The sequence below is a fragment of the Hippopotamus amphibius genome, chromosome 17 (genome assembly GCF_030028045.1).
Source record: "Hippopotamus amphibius kiboko isolate mHipAmp2 chromosome 17, mHipAmp2.hap2, whole genome shotgun sequence".
Lineage (NCBI taxonomy): Eukaryota > Metazoa > Chordata > Mammalia > Artiodactyla > Hippopotamidae > Hippopotamus > Hippopotamus amphibius.
Genome location: NC_080202.1, coordinates 35,248,744 through 35,271,987, shown reverse-complemented (window position 1 = coordinate 35,271,987; position 23,244 = coordinate 35,248,744). Strand labels below are relative to the sequence as shown.

At 43.4% G+C, this 23,244-nt stretch overlaps 2 protein-coding genes across 3 annotated transcripts; both read right to left on the bottom strand.

The window, feature by feature from the left end:
* Positions 1-81: 81 nt before the first annotated feature.
* On the bottom strand, positions 82-13,611 carry LOC130840203 (ankyrin repeat domain-containing protein 40). 2 transcript variants are annotated; one of them, XM_057715461.1, is made up of 5 exons: positions 13,183-13,611; positions 7,864-8,012; positions 6,672-7,154; positions 3,107-3,288; positions 82-2,502 (listed from the first exon to the last, which is right to left on the bottom strand). In XM_057715461.1, the coding sequence occupies exons 1-5, from the start codon at positions 13,314-13,316 to the stop codon at positions 2,356-2,358; spliced, it is 1,095 nt and encodes a 364-aa protein (XP_057571444.1). In that variant the 5' UTR covers positions 13,317-13,611; the 3' UTR covers positions 82-2,355. The 2 variants fall into 2 exon arrangements, with proteins under 2 accessions (XP_057571444.1, XP_057571445.1); XM_057715462.1 differs by having other exon boundaries at positions 3,116-3,288; positions 13,183-13,592.
* Positions 13,369-23,241, bottom strand: LOC130839566 (60S ribosomal protein L15-like). Its single transcript, XM_057713814.1, is given in 4 exon segments — positions 13,369-13,569; positions 18,631-18,989; positions 19,094-19,270; positions 23,061-23,241. Coding segments are annotated over 4 exon segments (918 nt in total).
* Positions 23,242-23,244: the final 3 nt, after the last annotated feature.

Here is a 23,244-nt window from a genome sequence, read left to right as displayed (position 1 = left end):
TGGAACTGTCCAACAATTTGAACCCCTTATGATTAGAAATATAGTGCTGTTTAGGAGGGCAAAATTAAAGAATATGGGCTTAGTTAATATTTAATTTTAATAACACTTGTTATGCTTGAACAGTCAGCAGTGCACAAAGAGAAAAATCTTCAGTGAATGTTTACACACAGCGTGAACACATGCTTTAACTATGCAGTGCAGGAGGGGGGCAAATCCACTGTTAACAAAGCTAAAAAATCATCCTTGTTATAAATTACACAAAGCATATAAAAATATTTCTCTGAATGCATAGATTAAGACTTTAAACTCACCTACCAGCAACTGCGCAGTCTAATTCCACTGCCATATGCAGGAGTCAGTTGACCACAGAGGGCTTTATAAGGGAGAAGAGAGCAGCGCAGGGCCCACCTCTCACTTGCAACTTCCTCAGCCTCCCTTTCTAAGCCCGGGAAACGCCCTGGAGCTACTCCTCTGTAGGCCACCTCCCCACCAGGGGCTTCCCCTGTTTCCAAGAATTTCTAATTGATCTGGATGGCTGGAAAAGTATTAACCACAATGATTTAGACATGAATTAATACTGGATTTATATATTCCGGGATAAAACGAGCCTTAATTGTATCAGTAAATTGTAACTTTTTTCAAAGGTAAGGGAAAAAACGGTTCGTATGTCTAGACACACTAGCTTCTGACTGGTTGAAACACAAGGGAAGTTTCTTCTTTAAAGCACTTCAGAGAAAGGGAGTAATAGGCAACCTTTACTCTGCTAGGTAAACGCTGCACAAGGGTGAGTAACTCACCACTAGTAGTGGTGTAATACAGTTAAGTCAGGGAACAGAGTGACTCCACGTTAGCCTTGAAAACACCTCAACCTCAGCTCAGCATTTAGGCAGCAGGAGGCCATTATCTCAGCACAACATTCTCTTCCACTGACATCTTCTGCACATTCTCTCTCAATCGTAGTGTTCCAATAAGATTAACACAGTTAGGAAGTTAAGTTTCTTTGGAAACGATAGGCACTATGGGGAGAAAGCTTCTTAAGACAGCAGGGATGCTCTTCAACAGCTGGCTTCAAACCCCTGATCTCCTGTTTGTCTAAGTGTGCTCGTTCTTATTTCTAAAGTTAAGCTGTTTATTTCAACAAGACAGTAGCTTTTCTTTTTAACATTAATGACACTGAAGGGAAGGAAAAGAATCCTTAAGTGCGTTCTTTAGAAGAATTCTTATGAATTATGAGTTTAATCAGGTGTTTGTTTCCAGAACAATGCCTGGTAGATTCACAATTGACTTTGTTAAGTAGGTTGGTGGTGGTTGTGGAGGAATCCCTAAAATCAAACAACTGGTTTACAAAAGCAACAGATTGCAGAGTTGTGTAAAAATCCCAATAATTTCAAAATAATCTTTATCTTTGATACAAAAATAAAGATGCTAACTCTTTTAGCTCAGTTTCCCACAACAACCTTTAAAATAGCAACAGATTCAGTCTGGAAAATTGGTTTTCATTTGTAGTGGAAAATGAGAGTGGAGAACATGGACCAGCAGTGTTTGTGCTCTTCTCTTTCAGTGCAATTAAACAGAAACACGAAGACAGGAAGCGCTTCAGTTTAAAAACAAAAAGAGAAAGAAAAAGGCCCTTGCTCTTTCAGAAAGCATCAGAGAGCCCTCTAGTGACTACCAAGGGGAGTTAATGCAGAGATGACTAGGCAATGGCAGTCTAGAGACAGAAGCAGTCAAGAGTGTTTACAATGGAAAAAGTGGGGGCGGGGAAGCTCTTTTGGTTAACAGCATATTTACAATTAGGTAACTGTATTCTTAAATACTTTTAACCTGAGTAACATTTATAAATATGTTATGTGAAACCTCACAGCCACAAGTCATACCAAAATTCCTATGTCCAGCACCTGTGCTTTTCCCAGGTTTCCTCTCTAGTCAGTTCATGTTTCAAGAGAGTTGTGAACATGCAACCAAGAGAAGTGCGTCCTGGCCCTTCAGGTGCACTGTCAACAGGACTGGCTAGAAATAGGCTCTGCTCTCTTTCATCTTCAGCTTAGACAACTCTCTACGTGCTGCACAAAAAACACACTGGATATAGAACTGTTGGCTTCTGCCTCTCCAGGCCACTTCTCAGCTGTTCACAGCTTCAAGCAATAGGTTTATTGTGCACCAAGAGACTTGGAAGAGTGGCACCGCTGCTTGGGGGTCAGGGGCTTCCTACCTTGGCAGAACGATGTTGGTGTATCCTATGCAGTGGCACCTGGGGCCCTCCCGGGCATCCAAGGCATTTAGATCAATGGCTTGTCCTTGGCCCAGAGGTGATGCACACTGTCATAATACTCAGTGATCAAAGTCCCTGCTGCATTAGTAAGTCAGTTTTGAAGCTCTCCTGTTGTAGCAAGGCCTTTCAGTCAGTGTGGATGCAGCATTTCTGAACAGAAAATGATTTTCACTTATCATTAGGACCAGTTCCAGCTCTTGGAAATCTTGGAGTCGAGCAACATCTTTGTCCTAAAACAAAAATAGGTTAAACAGATTAAGAGAAGCCACTTGTCTCCATGTGTCTGCTGTGCTGTGCTGATACCAGCGATAGTGCAGGAAAGTCACCAGGAGCATAAACTGGGTTGGAGTGGTAGAAGCCCTTAACAGCAGTTGCTACAAGATGAGGACACCCCAAGGGGAGAGGCAGTGCAGGGATGTTTTCCTCAGGGGCCCTGAGAAGCCAGAAGCCTGACGTTCAGGGGACCCAGAGATGTTAGGAGGACCATATATGTATCTACGTAAATTTGCCCTATAATTTAGCCTTGTTCTTATGCTATGAAACACAAGGCACATCTGACAGTGCACTAAGGAAATCCTTACAGATCACTACAGAGAAACAACCCAAAATAGGCATATGTGAATGGTAATTCAGAACATTCTCTCTGGTATCCTACAACTTTCAGAAATGCCAATGTCTCTATAGGCCCAGTAGAGGAAAGAAAGCTCAAAGGAAAACCACTCTTTGCTCTTTTTCTCTTCTCTTCTCATTTCTTCAACTATGACTCATATACCCAAGGAGGAAGCTAGATGTTTTCCAAATGGAAAAAGCAATCCCTTAACAGACCTTTCTTACCTTTCTTACCAGAGTATTGGGTAACTTTCTGATCTTCTCCACTTGATCAGGATTAACACCCAGCTCACAGCAACTCACTCTGAGCAATTCTTGGTAGGTGAGCTCCTGTCGGTCCAGTTCAATTTCAATGAAATCATTTTCTCGAAGAGATGGGTCCTGAATCCTCACCTTGAGTACCAGCTCTAGGGAAAAGGCGGCAGAAATGTTAATGAAAGATTCTGGCATAGTAAGTCGATGCAATTTAAGATCTTTTCCAAAGATGGTTACCCTTAATAATGCCCTGTGCGGAAGGCCTATGCTACCCAATGAGAAAACGAAGCACAACCAGCATGGTCTGCTCAGGCCCAATTCTGGCTCTGCTAGTGCAGTTGCCTGCACTGTCCTACATCTAAGACTGTGGTTCACACAGTAAAGGGGCAGCAGGCGGAGATGGTGGACAATCATCCCAGCTGTACAGAAGGACAACTGACTTCTGCTGCTGGAGCTGAGCGGGTAAAGGCTTGAGAATGGATTTGGGTATCAAAGTACACATAAGCAAGGGAAGGGGAAGAGAGGTGAAAAGAAGGCACGAGAACGATATGGTACAAAAGTTACTCTACAAAGATTTAACAACCGTGGATCTAAAGACATTTATTATATACGAAATTCCTTGCAATAAACACAGTACAAAGCAAAAAGATAAGCTACTAATAAAAATCAAAGTTTTGGGACTTCCTAGGTGGCGCAGTGGTTAAGAATCTGCCTGTCAATGCAGGGGACACGGGTTCAATCTCTGTTCCAGGAAGCTCCCACATGCCGTGGAGCAACTAAGCCCGTGAACCACAACTCTTGAGCCCGTGTGCCACAAGTACGGAAGCCTGTGCACCTAGAGCCCATGCTCTGCAACAAGAGAAGACACCACAGTGAGAAGCCCACGCACCACAACAAAGAGTAGCCCCTGCTTGCCGCAACTAGAGAACGCCCGTGGGCAGCAACAAAGACCCAATGCAGCCAATAAATAAATACACACATTTATAGAAAAAGGAAAAAAAATCCATGAGAAAAAATTAAAGTCTAACTAGGATCTGAATTTAGGATACCTTAATAAGGGAGGAATCTTGGCTTTGAGAGTGAACAAACACCATTATTCATAGGTCTGGAATCTAAGCAATGTTCCCCTAAATTCTGAGCCTGGCTGCCATGATGGCCCAAGCCATGCATCTATGTGCGTTTGGTGGTTCTGCTTTGCTCCTTATATATGAATCCCTCACGGCACCCCTGGGCCACTGTTAACAGCACCAATAGTAACAGGTCCTCAAAACCAGAAAGTGAGGGAGTTACTTATACAGAAAAAGAAAGGTAAGACTAGACTACACCCTTGGTGTTTGACTGGAATTGGAGGTATTAGGATAAACTTACAGTTTTTAATATTTTTTAAAAGATCTAGGTTAACTTGATATAGATATACAGAAAAAAGTACATATGTAGGTGTGTGTTTGCACGCCTTCTTTTCTTTTTTTTTAACTTCACTAATCCACTCAGGTCAGCGTACATCTTGATATACAGGAAGCATATATTCATTTTCTACTTTCCATCTAAAGTATCAATGGAGAGTTTGTTGCTTTTGTCATAAATTGTGGGAGCTGCTTTCAACTCTGTCTTTTGTGCCCTTGTGAACCTTGAATGATGTGGTACGAATGGGTATGACCATACTCTATCATGTACTAGATGTGTGATTCTGGGCAAATTACCTATCTCTTTGCGTCTAAGTTTCTTTATTTCTAAAATATACATAGGGACTTCCCTGGTGGTCCAGTGGTTAAGACTCTGTGCTTCCAATGCAAGGGGCACGGGTTCAATCCCTGGTCGGGGAACTAAGATCCCACGTGCTGCGTAGGGTGGCCAAGAAAAAAAAAAATCTTTAAATAAATAAATAAATAAATAAAATAAAATGTACATAATGGGAATTCCCTGGAGGTCCAGTGGTTAGGACTCATGATTTTCACTGCCAGGGCCCACATTCATTCCCTGGTTGGGGAACTAAGACCCTGCAAGTTGTGCAGCAAGGCCAAAATAAATAAGTAAATAAATAAAATAAAATGTACATAATACTACCCAGTTTGTGATTTTGTTGTAACAATTAAATGAGAACTTAGACTGCTTTGAAGTTATGTTACTAGGTACACACATGTTTAGTTTATAACTCTATCTTCCTGGTGAATCTTTCCTTTCATCATTCAATTGCTCTTTATTGTTTGCTTGCTTTTCTTTCTTTTCTAACTCTGTCTTCTGAGTAAGCCTAGAAGAAATGATACACTAGCAGCAAGAGCATACCTAGTGTTCACATTCTAGTTTCTGAATACCATTCTCCACCAAAAAGAACCAGAGCTCCTTGGAGAAATAGCTGATTCCAAGACTGGAGCAGGGAAAGTCACACGAGGGAGCCTGAAACATCTTGCTGCACCACAAAGTAAGGGAGTGCTCCAAGAATGATGGACATGTCCAAGAGACCCAAGAACTAGCTCCAAGGGGCTCCCTCTGGATAAATCCGGCATAATTGGAACATCAAAATAATCCTACTAATGGATTATAACTGAATAAATAAACTAAGAATCTATGAGTTCATACTGATATAAATGGAGAAAGGAAAGCCTTTATTTATAGAATACCGCCTAATAAATAGAGAAAAAATAAAACAAAATCATATTCTACAAAATAACTGGCCTGGACTCTTCAAAAATTTGAGGTCTAAAATGATAGCTAAAGGCTGAGGAAATGTTCAGATTAAGGGAGACATGATAGCCAAACACAAGGGTGATCCTGGGCAGTGGGCAGGAGTGGAGGAAGTGAAGATAGCGACAAAGGGCACTGGTGACACAAAATTTAAATACAAACTATGGGACTTCCTAGGTGGCGCAGTGGTAAAGAATCCGCCTGCCAATGCAGGAGACACGGGTTCGAGCCCTGCTCTGGGAAGATTCCACATGCCATGGAGCAACTAAGCCCGTTCGCCACAACTATTGAGCCTGTGCTCTAGAGCCCGTGAGCCACAACTACTGATCCCATGTGCCACAACCACTGAAGTGCACATGCCTAGGGCCCGTGCTCCACAACAAGAGAAGCCACTACGATGAGGATTCTGTGCACCGCAATGAAGAGTAGCCCCCGCTCTCAGCAACTAGAGAAACCCCATGTGCAGCAACGAAAACCCAGTGCAGCCAATAAATAAAGTAAATAAATAATTAATTAAAAAATAGGAAACTAAAATACAAACAATGGGTTAGAGAATAGTATTATGTCAAGGTTATATTTTCTAAATCTGATCATTGTACTGTGATTATGTAAGAGACTATCCTTGTTAGAAAAAACACACTGAAGTAGTTCAGGGTAAAAAGGCAAAAGATAACTTGTAAATCTGAGTAAAGAGAGTTCCTTATACTAATCTTGCAACTTTCCTGTAAGTTTGTAATTATACTCAAAAGAAATAACAACACTGCCCGCCCCAAAAAATAACCAGGAAGTAAAGCACTAGACCTCTGGATACCATCTGCCCTGTTGCAGAGGCTGTTTGCTGATGAGAGGTTACCTTGCACATTAAATGGAAATGCTCCGGTGAAGAAAAATGGCTGGAATGCTGGCGCTGGTCCTGCATATGTCCCATTTTGAGGCTCCAGAGACACTGGTGGCTTGGACGGGACAGAAGAGAACAGGGAGCGACTCTGACTCACCGGTGGCTGACAAACAGGACCCGGTTTTGTGCTTTCTGGTGTTCTGAGTATGGCAGAGGGGGCAGACACATCTCCATTCTGAACCAGTGCCAAAGAGGTGTGGTCCTGTGGAAAGGCCCCAAGCAGGGGAGGTTCCCCAGGAGGCAGCAACGGAGGCGAGCCATCTGCAGGGGGTGATGCAGGTGTGGAGGGGCCCCCATTCTGCAGCTGGGCTGAATCCTCTGACACAGGGGTACAGATAAAAGGGAAGGCGGGGCTGGCCAAATAGTTGGGAACAAAGGGCAGTTCTGACTCCTTCCTCAGCTGGGGGAGGTCATCACTGTCATCGTCATCTTCTTCCACTTAAAAAGACAAAAACACATAGCCCTTTAAAAATTACCAAGTAAGAGGCTTCCTAGGTGGCGCAGTGGTTAAGAATCTGCCTGCCAATGCAGGGGACAAGGGTTCCATCCCTGCTCCAGGAAGATCCCACATTCCGAGGAACAACTGGGCCCATGTGACACAGCTATTGAGCCTGTGCTTTAGAGCCCGTGAACCACAACTATTGAGCCCATGTGCTGCAACTACTGAAGCCCACGCACCTAGAGCCCGTGCTCTGCAACAAAAGAAGCCACGGCAATGAGGAGCCCACACACCACAATGAAGAGCAGCCCCTGCCTGCTGCAACCACAACTAGAGAAAACCTGTGTGCAGCAATGAAGACCCAACACAGCCAATAAATAAATAAATAAATAAATTTATTAAAAAAAATACCAAGTAAAGAGTATCTTGTGAAAGCTGGTGTCCTATGGTATACCACAAATGTTTTGGTCAGTGTTCACTGCAGGTTTATTGTTACCATTTTTATCATCTTAAAGTTTACAGGTAAAAAACCAAAACTTTATAATGCCTACCTTTCCAGAAACAGCATGGAATAATTATCTTGGCTCAGTAAGACTATCTTGTTTTTAGAAACAGATTGGCTGTTTGGCATCAAGAACATATACAATAATACCATACGTCTTAAATTAGTGTGACAAAATCAAAAGCTGCCTCAAAACACAGACTCACCTCCCATAATCTTCCTAATTTCTCTCCTTGATGTTAACTGGACCGGCATCTCGCCCTTTGTGGTAAGAATCTCTTTGTCAGCTCCTGATTTTAACAAGTAAGAGACCACCTGACCATGATTGCGTTTACATGCCCAGTGTAAACAGGTCCTATGCCAAAGAAAAGAAAAACAGAGTGATTGAAAAAGTGGAGAGGTGACTTGGGATTTCAAATTCTACACAGCAGTAAATAAATATATGCAAGCCTGTTAAAGTTCAGCTGTTAGAACCAGAAAATCAGGCTGGTAATCTTAACTTCTCTTTTCAGAAAGCAGATGATCGAAATATTTAATATACTGAAAATTTATTTTTAAATTTCATTTCTGGCCCTTGGGAGAAGCTAATTATTCTAAGAGCTTTAATTCAGTGGCTTCCAGAAGGCTGGCTGCCTGGCTGGCCAGATAACTCTATTGACACTGCTGAGTGTTAACTCTATCAGTGTTGCTCAAAAGATTATCCCAGCCCCTTTAAAATATATTTTTACATGGCCATATTCCTTTTAAGAGACTATGGAAGGGACGTCCCTGGTGGTCCAGTGGTAAAGAATCTGTCTTCCAATGCAGGGGACATGGGTTCGATCCCTGGTCAGGAACTAAGATCCCACATACTGTGGGGCAACTAAGCCAGCACCCTGCAACTTACTGAGCTCACGTGCCTCAACTAGAGAGCCCATGTGCCACAAACTACAGAGCCCGTGCACCCTGGCCTGGAGCCTGCACACCACAAGTAGAGAAGAGGAAAAAAAAAACCCCACACGCCACAACTAGAGAGAAGCCCAAGCTTCACAGCAAAAGATCTTGCATGCCTCAACAAACATCCCACGTGCCTCAACTATCACCTGACACAGACAGAAAAAAAAAAGAGAGAGAGACTATGGAAACTTGCTTCATATGCATCAAATGTCACTTGAAGATTAAATATCGTCAGGCTACTGATCATCTCTCATCTGCAGCTTGCTCAGCAGAATCCTGTCTGAATCCCAGTTACTCTTTTCCTCTTTACTTGCCTTTACACACACAAAAAAGGATTTCCAAATTTCCATGTTTAAAAGTTCACTTCTCTAGTTCTCACCAGAAGGCTACAAACATATCTTCATCTGCCTAAACACAAGGCACTACACACATACTTTAATTCCTAAAGCACTTGAAAAATGTACATCAACAGCCAAAAATTTTGAGAACTCCTCTAAAGTATTAGACTCATTTACGCAAAACTAGTTATCTACTATTGTACACACAGGAAGGGATTATGTACACTCTAAAGAGCTATTATTTTAACACTGCACAGAAATATAATTAACATGCTCGCCAAAACTCCATCTAATAGAGCTACTAAATTCATCCCCAGTTGCCAAAGCTGAACGTTATGGAAGGAAATTACTTTTTTCCCTTCTGTTTTGAAATGCCCTCATTCACCAACTCTCTAATTGAACTGAGATTAATATCTTCAGAGCTTATAGACGAATATAAATATGGTAAAGAACAGAACAAATATTCAATAGTGAGGACTAGGTCATCCACCTGAGAAGTATAACCACCTAGAAAGTACATTTGGTTCCAGGAAAAAAGCTGATTTGCCCTGGGCACCTTAATATTTATGACTTACAGAAAGCCAGCTTCTCAGGCTGGCTGGGAGCAACTCCACTGATGTTTCAAAGTGATATTTGACATCCCAAACGATTATTCATTAGAATTAGATTACCCAGGTGCCTTTAAAATGTACTCTATGATGAAAACAATGCCAATTTGGGGAAAATAAGAGTCCTGATATGGACCTCTAAAATATAAGCTCTGTGAAGATGACGAAATAGCTGCTTGAATATACAGGTACTTACTTAATATTTGCTGAATGAGTGAACCAAGGACAAGGAGGGCATTACTCGGAGTAGAAGGGTCCCATATATCCCTGATTCTGGGCCAACTACAGCTGAGAGTGTGTTTGTGTGTGGATGTCTTGAAAGCTTGAAAAATGAATAATTATAATGAGAAGCAAGCACTCAAAAAAGAATGGAGCATGATGAGAAAACTATGTTCCCTTCTGGCAATAAAGTGCCCACTTGCTAGTAGTAAATCACTTGTTCATGACAAGCTTGAGAGTGAAGGAAATAATACACTGCCAGTGGATCTGAGGACAGATCATTTGGGACAAACCAACTAGCTAAAGCATCGCCATGGAAAGTGGGGTTAAGCCAACACAGCATGTCCCCATCAGCCCTGTGCCCTGAATGATCATCATTCATAGCCCAGACCCGTGCAGCTCCGGGCAGCCATAGCTCACAGGCACTGCAGCCAGGCAATATTTTCAACTTCATAAGCTATTACACTTATTCCTTAAATCCAAGGCGTATACATGACACCTGAATTCCAGTTGATGTGGGAGCTCTATATGAACTTCAACTCTTTAAGCTTTAAGTTTGTAGTCAGAATAGCCTCTCAGTGCTGGCAAGTATTTCACACCAGAAGCACAAATTTCATTTGTGCAAAAATTGGGGTTACTGAGCAACTAAAACTTGAAAGCAGTAACCATTCTCCTTTTCTATGCTACTGACTATGTTTTTTGAGGGTAACATTTCCATCCCATTATCTAGCACAATGCTTAATAAAAAAATAATAGCTAAAAAAGGAAAAAAATAGTTAACACAGATATGATACTGAACACTGTTCTAAAAGCTGTACATATATTAATTCATTTAATCCTCTAAACAACCCATGAGTTAGGTACTATTAGCAACATTCTCCCACTTTACAGATGAAGAAATTGAGGCAGTCAGCAAATAGACAAAACAAGCAGTATGGTACACAGCAACTGGTCATAAGGACAATAAAGCAAGGGAAGAGATTAGGGAATGCTAGAGACAGGGGAGGGGCATGGTTCAATTTTAAATTGAGGGCCAAGCAAAGACTCACTAAGGGGATGTCTAAGACCTGAAGGAGGTGACGGAGCAAAAGCATTTTAAATCAAAGGAAGAGAAAATACAAAAGCCTTGAATCAAGGTTGTGCCTGGTGTATTCAGGAAAAGCAAGGAGGCCAGGCGAGCAGAATGAAGGGGGCAAGGGGGTAAATCTGGAGATGAGGCTTAGAGGTAAAGACGGAGGATGCTGGGACAAGGAGTCGAAAATGTAGGACCCTGTGGGCTTTTACTCACTGTGAGATGGGAGCCACTAAAGGGTTTTGAGCAGAATGAAATGACCTGACATGTTTTAAGTCCAGATCCCTCTGGCTGCTGTGTTGAGAAAATACGTAGGGTAGAAGGAGTAGTTAGGAGGCTATTGCATTAATCCAGGTAACAGAATGATGGTGGCTTTGCACCAGAGGTGGAGTGGTAGAGCTAGTGAGAAATGGTCAGATTCTAACCACATCACTGCCAGTGGAGCTAGCAGGATTAGCCGCTTGATTGGATGTGGGGTGTGAGGGAAAGACAGAAGACAAGGAGGGCACCAAAGCTTCTGGCCTGTGCACCTCAGATGCTGAGACGAGGACGCAGGAGCAGGCTGGGGGCAGTTAGTGCTACGAGGGAGAGCAGGAACTCAACCCTGGACATGTTGAATTTGAAGTCCTATTAGACATCTTTCCCAATTTAACCAACTTACATTCACTGAGCACCTACTCTGTGGTTAAGAAAGTATGGTTTGGGGGCTTCGCTGGTGGTCCAGTGGTTAAGACCCTGCACTTCCAATGCAGGGGGTGTGGGGTTCCATCCCTGGGCAGGGAACTAAGATCCCACACACCACAGCAGCAAGGGCAAAAAGAAAAACAAACAAAAAAAAGAAACAAAAAGTATGGTTTGGAGGCAGATGCTGGGTTTGTTTCCCAGCTCCATTAGTTACTATAAATTCTGTGACCTTGCGGAAATTACTTCATCTTTCTGGGCTTCAGTAGCCTCATCTGCAAAATGGAGAGAATAAAAATAGCTATGTCCCTGAGTAGCTGTGAATGAAATAATACACATAAAGCACTTGGAACCTTGTTTGCACTACACAGCAAGCTCAATTAATGTTAGCTATTTATGTTCTGCGGCATCTCCTTAAATGCTCACAACACGCTTCTGAAATAACTGGAAAATGAAGTGACATGGGCAAGGTCATATAGCTAAGCAGGAATGGAGAAGAACCTGCAGGAAACACCATTCTTTCATTCTTCCACACAACAGTGCCTCCCAGTGTCCAAACAATGATTCACAGCTGGTGAACCACAGAACAGTGCTACAAATGGCACACAGAGAAAAAGCAAGCTGGTTTGCAAACACTTTGAAACAAAACAGAAAAAGGAGTTTCTACTGTTTCCTGGCTTTCTGGACAGCTACCCAGGCCGTTTTCTTGAGGGTAAGTTGGTAGACAGATTTGTGAGGAAGACCTGTGATTCTGGTCCTGGCTATTACATTAATAGTTGTGTGACCTAGGGCAGGTTATTCTCTGGGGTTGAACCCTCTCCAATGTTCCTTTCAGTTTCAAACTGTATGATTCCACGTTAAAAAAGGAAACATCTGCAAACTCACTTGAACTCTCAGCTAGCAAAATAGGCTGGTTAAGCATTACCTGGATCAGATAAAAACTTAAAATTTAAATGTGAAGAGAGCAGAATAATACCACATTCAGGAACTTAATACTACAAATTTGACCACCAGAACATCTTAAAATGAGACTCCTTATTTAGTTGGAAAGGACTCAATTGCAGGCAGGCATCTGAAGTCTCGGATAAAGTCCCATATTTGAAGCTGTTGTAAGAAAACAAAGCAAAACACTCTATACGATAGATGCATTAAGTCTTCCTGCAACAGGCAGCTGTAGGCAGCAGCCTATCACTGCTACAGTGAAACAACAGAGAAGCCGAACAGGGATACGAGCGATCTTTTTTTCCTCGTCTTGAGAAAAGAAATCGTGCTAGTTTATAAAATCCACATTTGCTCCGTTGCTTGTGCTTTTTGCTCTGCACAGACGTGTTCCTCAGAGTAATTCCAGCCTCGAACCGGGGTGAGCTCCAAATTAGGGTAAGAGTCGCAGCCAGCATCCTTCCGGCCACTTTAAGGGGTGGGGGGGGACGGTAGGGCGCCGGGCCAGGTTTTGGGTGGGCGCTGCGGCGGCAGGACCGCGCGGGCCGGGGTTTGGGCACCACGCGCCGCCCATGCCCGAGGCAAGGGGGCCGGGGCTGGCCTCCAGCGCGCGTGACCTCGTGGGCCCGGGGCGCCAGGCCTCGCCTTGGCGGGCGTCGGGGGCAGCGCCAGGCCGCGGTCGCGCCCCAGGCCGGACGCTCTGCCCCTACGCCTCCCCCGCTCCCCACTTACCAGCCGTTGACCTCATTTTGGGAGTTCACATCCACCCCGCTCTCCACCAGTTTCCGCACCTCCCGAATGTCCCCCAAGGCCGCGGCCTCCCGCAGCCTCTCCTGCTGCTCCTTCTGCTCCAAGAGAGCGTTCATCTTCCCTCCGCCCCAGGCCCCCGCCCGGGCCCGCCCGCCCAGCCCCGGCCGGTCAGCGCCGCCACCGTCGCGGCCCGCTCCCCGCCATGGGGAGGCCGCGCGGGGCACGTCCGCCCCGCTCGCGCCGCCGCCCGCGCCCAGCCAAGCGCCTCCGCTCCCCGCCGCCGGCCGCCCGCCGCTCCCCTGCTGCTCCCGGCCCCCGGGCCCAAGCCTCCTCCGGGCCGCGCCTCCCGCGGGCCGGCTCCGGGGGAACCTATTCCGAGTGACAACCCTGACCCAGATCGTTTCCGTTCCTACCCTCGGCGCCCGCGCGGGCCGGCTGTTTACATAACTGCTGCACAGCAGCATCTGCAGTGATTCACCGCCTATTTTTAGACCTCCCTACCCTGCAGCTTCCAGGGAGGAGCACAGACACAAGGAAAGGGAAGGACGTGTGTTTGAGAGGCAGAAGAGCCTTATCCTCTGGCGCAGGCTGTTTACCAGGCATCAAAAATAATTGTCCCCCCCCCCCCCCCCCGGTTTGTTCGGCTCTTTTTCTTTGTCTGAACCAACTCTTGCCCAGCAGGATGGGGAAATGGGCTGAAAACGAGCCTGTTATATGCCCATTATTGCAGAGGTAGAGTACACGGTTCTTCTTTTGACAGTGCTTGGGACCATTCAGCTCGGTTATTTGTTTCAGTTGCTGTTCTTGTGCATCTCAGTTTAGAGATTTCTTCTAACTTGGCTTTCAGGAACAATATATTGTGCTCAGAGTCTATAAAATGTGATTTCTTACTGCTTTTAAATCATAATCATCTACTCTTCGTGAAGTCCATGTAAGGAAAAAAGAGAAAAGAAGAGCACCAAAGAGGCTTGGGAGTTATCCCAGTCTCTGATATCAGGAGCTGGGGAGAGGAACGGTGCAAGCATATACCGCATTCTGCCTGACTCTTTGCCTGATCAGTCTAATGAGGCTCAGACCCTGGGCTGGCACTGCTCTACTACCCAGGGGGAGAAGAAGAAGCATAGTGTTTTGCTGAGCCCAGGTACCTGGGAGAGACCTTCCAATGTGGCACAGGATGGAAGCTTGCAGATGGGGTCGGAAGGATTAAGGAAATAACCCAGGGGTGGAAAGGAGGAAGGCCTGAACACAGAGGGGAGATAAAATAGGAAGTGAGGAATTCAGGCATGGAGTTTTCCTTTCCCTCTCTTGGGGCAGCCCCAGATTTGCACAGGAAGCTTTTTTCTTGCTACTGTTTAAGAAAAACCCAAATCTGTTTGTTTATTACGATACAGTCATTCACACAGTGCACAGTGCACACCAGGTGGTGCTGAATATAAACTGACAGCACAGTTAAATTGACCCTATGGTGACTGGAACTCTGCTTGAGCTTACATTTTTATTTGTCCCCCAATTTAAACTTTAATTCTCAGATCCAGCATGCTACTCCATCTGAAGCTGAAGTGCATAGTACTGGAATTGGCCCCTTTAGCACATTTTGAGTGACACGGGAATAGGTAGTGTCATCTTTTTTTTAAAAAGCAGTTCAATAAAATTGGTAGTTACTGCAGATCAAAATCTGTGAGTTCTCTTTGTAGGAATTTATTTGTCTAATTTCCCTTCCTTAAAAAGGATTATAGCATGTGCCCTACAATAACTGTTGAGTCAACGAACATTAATATCTTTTTTAAAAAGTCTACTTATCTCTGACTCCAATAGTCTGCTTGTTATTCTCACATAAAAAAAAAAAACTTTCTCCACAAACAAAACCTTTACCCCTGGCCCTAACTAAATGCAACTTGATGGCTCTTCTATTACTTCCATTTATCTACACTTTTTCTTGTCTCTAGGGAATTATCTAACTCACTGGCTGTACTAAGCATGCATTGTTTGCCAGGCACTATTCTAGTCACTGAAGATGCTGCTGCAAACAAATCAGAGTCCCTTATTTCAAAGAACACGCAATCCAGCAGGCTAGACAAGGCAAACAATAGCATGTGCTACATATTACAATAGAAGCCCTATGGCATATAGCATAGTGGTTGTGAGTATGGAGATTATAACCAGACTGCCTGGGTTTGTATTCCGGTTTTGCCCCTCATATTGTCTTGGATAAATTACTTAACTTTTCTGTGCCTCAAATTCTGCATCTGCAAATAAAGATGACGATAATAGCACCTGCTTTGCAGGGTTGTTCTATGGGTTGAATGACTATGTGTAAAGTTTGGACATTGGAAACACTCTGTGGTGTATTACAACAAGGTTGTCAGGGAAGAGCATCTGATAGAATGGGAGGATAAGTGGTGGTCAGGAAACAAATTTAACACCTGAGTTTCTGGCTGGGCAGATAATGGTGCCGTTTACTGAGATTTGGATCAAAGAATGAAGAGAAGGTTTGAGATATGTTGATGAATTCATTTTTGAATCAGTTGAATTGAGCTTTCTGAGGATCTTTAATTACTACTGATATCAACATTTACCCATTACCAGGCACTACGTATGCTAGGTGCTGTACATGAATTATCTTATTTAATTCTCACAACAATTCTATAAGTTAGGGCTATCATTATTATCTGAAGCACAGAGAGGTAAGTAATTTGCCCAACACCATACAGTTTAGTGATGAAGCAAGGCTTTGAATTCAAGTTCAACTCTAGAGCCTGTGCTTTCTTTCCCGATTTTCATTTAAGTGGAGATGCCCAGTAAACAGTTGTGTATATGGGTGTGACATTTCAGAAGGAGTTCTGGGCTGGCAATTTGGACTTGGTAGTCATCAGCAAAAGGAGCTAGCTGAAGTCATGGGAACGGAAGAGATGGCCCCCAGAAAGTGTGTTGAATGTCAAGAGAAGACAGCCAAAGACACTCAAAGAACAGCCAACATTTTAATGATGGGTAAAAAAGAAGAAATCCTCAACTGAGACTGAAGAGGAGCAACTGGAATAGTAGAAAGAAAAGCAAAGGAGTGAGAGAATTTGGAGGAAGGAGAGTGATCCACAAGGTTAAATGCTGCAGAAAGGGCAAGAAAGAAAGGACTGAAAAGCGTGAATGAATTTAATAACAAAGAGATTGCTGGTGACCTTGGAGAGGGAAGTGGTGGGGATGCCAGCCAGACTATAATGGGGTTAGGACTGAACAGGAGCAATCTTACATATTATATACTATGCAAGAATCTGGGAACACAAGGATAATTAAGAAATGGCATATGACCTAAAGGAACTTTCATTTTATTTATTTTTTATTTTTAAAAATTTAGGGAATTCCTGGTGGTCCAGCGGTTAGGACTTGGTGCTTTCACTGTCAGTGGGTCGGCGAACTAAGATCCTGCAAAGTGGAGTGGCACAGCCAAAAAAAGAAACAAAAATTTAATGGGCATTTATTCCTTTAGTTGAACAACCTCCACACACAAAATGTATGGTTTAAGTTTTGATATTGTTGTTGTTTGTTTTTTTGAGTGGAAAGGAATTTAGTTCTCAGAAGGTTTTGTGAGCCTGCTACCTAATTTATGGAAATCATTTAAGTGAGCTATTTATTTATTTACTTATTTATTGCCTCGCAGCACGGCTTGTAAGATCTTAGTTCCCTGACCAGGGATTGAACCTTGTCCTCCCCACTCCCCTCCATCCCACACTGGAAGTGTGAAGCTCCAACCACTAGAGCACCAGGGAATTCCTTAAGTGAGCCTTTTAAAAGACCTGAAGAGAATAGGAGAAAAATTGGTCTAAGGAAACCAGCAATTCGATTTCAAAATTAAGTCAGTAAACCCAGAATTGGAAAGAATTGGCACAACTCCTCTTCCATATCTGCTACACATTCAAATTCACCCTGGGAAACAAAGCCTGGACTACTGGAAGATGGGAAGCAAACAGGTATGGTGGTATGCTGAATGTTAAAGTGGGCATAATTGGTGATTTGGAAGTTGGTAGAAAGGTAAGGATTTTGAGGGTAGTTTGAGCAGGAATGAAAAAAATAATGTAGTTAAATTGGAAACCATGAACTTGTATTGACAGCAACTACTTGTAATGACCTTTTCTCAGTAGCCTTATGGGAATGGATAAAGTGGGTTGACCCAAGATAACTTTTAACACTTATTAGACTGAGCAGTGATGTTACTTTTAAATAAAGCCAACCTTGTTTTTTCCCTTAAGGTAAAATGCTCACAAACCAGTACTAGAGATAAACTATTTACAATTTTGATCAAAGCTGACTTTTTCTATCATCCCACACTTGAAAGCTATCTGATGACCATCAATTTCCGAATCCTAGCATCACTAGCTCACAAGCCTTAAGGTTTATAATTCCCTTCTCATTTACCTAATGTTCAATTTCCATCAGTTTCAGTATACGCCAGTATAAATGCCATTACTATTTTGCATGAAATTCAGTATGCTACAGGTCCCATGGAGTCATGTAGTTGAATCAGGGGCCTCTGCCTTTTAAGTGAACTTCAGTGGTACTGTGGAGACCAAGGCAATTTTGTTTAGGTTAACCAGGATTTGTTTCTTTTTTAAAAGAATCTGATTGCAATGTGTTTATTCAATTCTCTTAAAAATGGTGGCATTCTTTTAAACTTTTCTCCTTTCAGAAGCATCAGTCACACATGTGGAATATTAAATTAAATCTAAAAATGTGGGCCCTAGTCATCTCTCATTACTTTTCTGCATATGATCATGATAAAGGATTAGGACATCCTTCACATTTCCAAGCAAAATCCAATTTCAAAGGTTTGTCCTTGCCAAACTCCATAAAATAGCCACTTGAGATTAAGCCAGCAGAGCATTGCATCAACAAATCTACATAGCTAGTTTCTGCACTCTTCTTCTACAGAATGTATTTTATACCTAATATACCAAACAGCATTTTAAACACTGACATATAAACTTACTACAAAGATAAAACAAAGACAAAAGCATTTTTCTTACTAGAAACAAGATATACCATCACTTACAGTCTTCAAAGATTATTGCACTTCAACTTTCAAAATTTGACAATGCTTTCATGAAACAATCCATATGCAACTAGTTTCACTTTATTTATTTATTTATTTATTTATTTATTGGCTGCACTGCGTGGCATGTGGGATCCTAGTTCCCTGACCAGGGATCGAACCTGTGCCCCTTGCAGTGGAAGCTCAGCGTCCTAACCACTGGACCGCCAGGGAATTCCCTGTAGACAACTAGTTTTAACAGACAAATTAAAAAACACTTTTTACACATGAATGTCCTAGTTTATTCGATAAGAATTTCATAAACATTACTTACGTTAGCAGTAACAGTGGCGCTGGACAGTACTGTGTCATCTCCAAGCTGCACGGCAAGAACCACTGTGTGGCGGGACTTGTGGCTCTTTCGAGGCCACAACTCTTTCAATCTGTGATGTCAGCCCTTGCATCTCCCTGTATTTGTGGGCTGGTCTTGTGATCCACTGGGTATCAGGATTTCTTCTGGTAGCTTTATGGAATGGATCAATGAGGATAACCTCAAAGAATTTGTGTGTAGAATCTTCAAACCAGTAAGAAACCAGGACTCTCAGAGCCCCATGGTGGCATCCAACTCATTCCTCTACAGTAGACTGAAGGCTTCAAGCAAACCTCAGCTGTTTAACACCATGATAATCAGGCTTGCCATAGCTGGCACACTTAGGAACTAGGCATTTGTGGCCAGCACAGCTCACAGGAATCTGATATGTGACATAACCTTGCTTGATCTTTTTTTTTTTTTAATTTTATTTATTTGTTTATTATTTTTTGGGGGGTACACCAAGTTCAATCAACTGTTTTTATACACATATCCCCGTATACCTTGCTTGATCTTGTATCCCAATCTGTGTGCATCATCAGGCTGGATGGGGTGGAGAGCCCTGTGGGGTGCAGAGAGCTGGCAGTACTGGCAGCAGTACACCTTGAGAAGAAACCGCATTACATTGGACGGCTTCTTTCTCCATAGCTCCTGGACGTATTCGTAAGTGCCTATTTTGGCTTACCTTTGAGATACACTGATGGCTGCCACCAGACTGAGAGGGAGAAACTTTCAATTTAAAGAAAAAGACTGATTTGCAGTACCATGTGGCCAACCCCAAAATGTACAAGGTAAAATGGTGGCACAAAGAAGAGGATGATCAGCTGTGTGTGGCAGGCAGAGAATGACGGTCCAGGTTGGCTTTACAGAGCTGGTGATGCTTGGGATGTTGAGAAAGATGACTAGACGTTTCTGGGATGAGAAAGGAGCATTCCATGTCTGGAGCAGGGTAATGTGGTATGATGTTGTAGGAAGCAGGGGTGTTGAGGGTGTGGGGGGAGCAGTAGCAAAAAGCTGGCGAGGCAGGTCAGATCATGGATGACCTTGTGGTGTTTAAATTTTGGATGGGGGACCACTGAAGCGTTTTGAGCAGCGAAGAGATACAGCCAGATTTACATTTAGAAAGATGACTGAGGTGGCAAAGCTGATGGAGGGTGGAGTCATGCGGGCCACGCTGAAGCCTGGGAAGCAGTAGGAACTGTGACTTCATTTCTATATTAGTTCACCAGAGCTTCCGTAACAAAGTACCACAGACTCGGGGGCTTAAACAGCAGCAATTTATTCTCTCACAGTTCTGGACACTAAAAGTCCAAGATTAAGGTGTCAGCAGGTTTAGTTTCTCCTGAGGCCTCTCTTCTCGGCTTGCAGATGGCTGCCTTCTCACTGTGTCCTCACATGGCCTTTCCTCTGTGTGTGTGCCTACCTGGTGTTTCCAAATTTCCTCTTCTTATAAGGATACTAGTCAGATTGTATTGGGGCCCATTTCAACTTTATTAGCTCTTTAAAGGCTCTATTTCCAAATGTAACCACATTGTGAGATCCCACTGTGGATCCTGAGAATTTGAACATATGAATTTGTATGTGTGGGGGGTGGGGCACACAATTCAGTCCTTAACACTTTGCATTAGTAGCATATATAGAGTGGGGTCTGGAGACCACTGACTGATAAGGTTGTTTTCCATCTCAGCATCAGAAAATAACCAACTCATATAATCTATAAAAGTTATCTGTAAACTGGGCATTGTGATATGTTCATAAAGACTACTTTTAGGAATTCCCTTGACTCTGCACTTCTACTGCAGGCAGCACGGGTTTGATCGCTGGTTGGGGAAACTAAGATCCTGCATGCTGTGGATCATGGCCGGGAAAAAAAAAAAACTATTTTTATCTCTGAATCCCTGATGCCCAGCAGATGATGCTGGCACTGGCTGAATTAATGAAAAAGATAAATAAATGAATTCATTATCTGCCGTGGTAATACAAACTGAACTGTGGCTGCCCTCAGAGTCTACGAAAAAGAGAGCCATAGAGTAAGACTTGCCTAGCGGGAGACTGGGTAGGAGCTCTTGCCTCTGAGATCCAAAGGACGGTATTTTCCTTTTATTTCGTTTCAAGTTATTGTTACATTTTTGTCTTCCATGGATCAGGAGCTCCCTGAGAACTGGGTCTTATACATATCTATCTGTATTCCCAGCCACTAACACTCCTGGCACAAAGTACATGCGCCATTAAAGTTTGTGGAATGAATAAGGGAATCAGATTAAAAAAGTTTAGGGAATTCCTGGTGGTCCAGAGGTCAGAACCTGTGGCTTGGGTTTAATCCTTGGTCTGGGAACTAAGATCCTGAAAGCTGCATGGCGCAGCCAAAAAAAAAAAAGGTTTTAGTGAGCAGAAGCTGTAACTTTGTGCTCAGGTTTTATAAGTCTTATTTGTAGTTCAAGATATGTACTTTTTTTTCTTTTCTCTCTCTCTTTTTTTTTTTTGGTGGTCGTGGCAATGGTGGACCTTCAAAACATGCTTCATTGAGAAAATAGCAGCCATCAGCTGAAAACTCCCTCATCTGCTACATCTACAAACTGAGTTCTATCTTTTTTTCTTCTCTTGTTTCTGTGGAGAAAAGGTCCTTTTTTCTAGGAAAGGCCAGTATGCCCTGGAACCTACACCATCACCTTACCTTGTTAAGAATTTGGAACTTTAGCTATTCTCTTCTTTTATCTTCTACCTTCTCCAACACTAAACAAATTCTAATTTCCCATCTTAAAAAAGCCTCCCTTGACCCATACCTCCTTTGAGTTCTCACCCTATCTCGCTGGTTCCCTTCTTAAAATGAGTTATCCACCTGACAGTTTATTCCCTCATTTTTCCTTCATTCTTTTTTTTAATTAATTAATTAATTAATTTACTTATTTTATTGGCTGTGTTGGGTCTTTTTTGCTGTGCGCGGGCTTTCTTTTAGTTGTGGTGAGTGGGGGCTACTCTTTGTTGTGGTGCGCACGCTCCTCATTGCCATGGCTTCTCTTGTTGCAGAGCATGGGCTCTAGGCGCGTGGGCTTCATTAGTTGCAGCACATGGGCTCAACAGTTGTGGTTTATGGGCTCTAAAGTGCAGGCTCAATAGTTGTGGTGCACTGGCTTAGTTGCTCCACAGCATGTGGGATCTTCCTGGAACAGGGATTGAACCCATGTCCCCTGCATTGGCAGGCGGATTCTTAATCACTGAGCCACCTAGGAAGCCCTTTCCTTCATTCTTCAATCCACTTCAGTCTGACTTCCAACTACAGATCCAGTGGATCCTGTTCAGTGTTCTCATGCCAGACCTTCCGCAGTTTTCTGAAATGTTGGTCACTTTCACCTTCTTGAAACAGTTTCTCTATTTTTGTTTGTTTGTTTGATCTTCCCTGACTCTATACTCTTCTGACTATCCTCTTACATTCTTGGCTTCCCTTTCACAGCATCCTATACTTGTTCCTTCTCTACCCCTTTAAAGCAGCACCTCTCAAATGTTTGGCATCTTCAGGCCACTTAATGAGTATCCTGCCAGTTTTAGGTTTATTTAAAACAATGATGAACGTCGTTTCATATAATGACCTTGGTATATGCTACTCTTTCTGCTTTGAATTCTTTTCTGTCCACTTTGCTTGGCTGGAGAGCCATCATCTTTTTAGGTCATTTCCACAGAGAGGCCTCTGTTACTCTTTGACAGAACACTACTTTTCCTCCCCTCATTATCATATTAGCTAATGAGGAAACTTAAAATGTGTTGCGCCTGTTCTACATGCCTTACCTGTGTTATCTCCACAGTAACATTTTATGTGTGTAGGGGACTATTATTACTATAAGCCCCATTTTACAGATGGGGAAAAGAAGGCAGAGTGAGAGAGCTGGGATTACCAACTCAGGCAATCTGTCTTTAGAGTCCATACACTTAACGGTGCTAGAGTACTTATTACAATTTATATTGATATATTTATTTAGTGACTGTCTCCCTCACTAATCCTCAAGGTCTGTGGGAGCAAAGACCGTGTCTGAAAGGTTCAGATCTTAGCTTCAGCGCTTACCTGATACATGGTAAGTACTCAGATATTTGTTCAGTAAATGAGTGAATTTTTTAAAATTCCAGACTGGAAGGCATACTCCTCCCCATACTCCGCGTGACCTTGTAGAAACTGCCTTATCTCTTCCTGCCTTGATTTTCCACTTTGTCAGTCGGGGCAGTCGGGGTGGAAGGACCAAGCCAGGCAGAAGACGCGGCAAGAGCAGAGACTAGGAGAATGGAGTCGGAACATACAATGAGTGCTGATCTTCAGTTTCCTCCACTGGAAAATGGCACCGAGAGCATCGCGTGGTACAGAAGGATACGCTACCCTTTTCTCCATTTCGGAGGGGTGTTAAAGCTTCAAGACGCAGGTTCCTATATCTGTGAAAGAGCGTGGGACGACCGGAGCCTACCAAGGGAAGCGGCACGCGTTACCTCCAGCTTCGCTTGGCGCGGAATGGGGCGGTACTACCGGGCAGGGGCGGAGTCTCAGCCTCTGCAGGCCCTGCCCCCGGGCCGGCGGAAGCGGCCCTCCCTCATCTCCCAGGCCTGGGCGTGTCCCCGTGGGCGCACGCGCGCGCACGGCATGCTGGGAAGGCGCCCGCGCGGCGGCCATTTT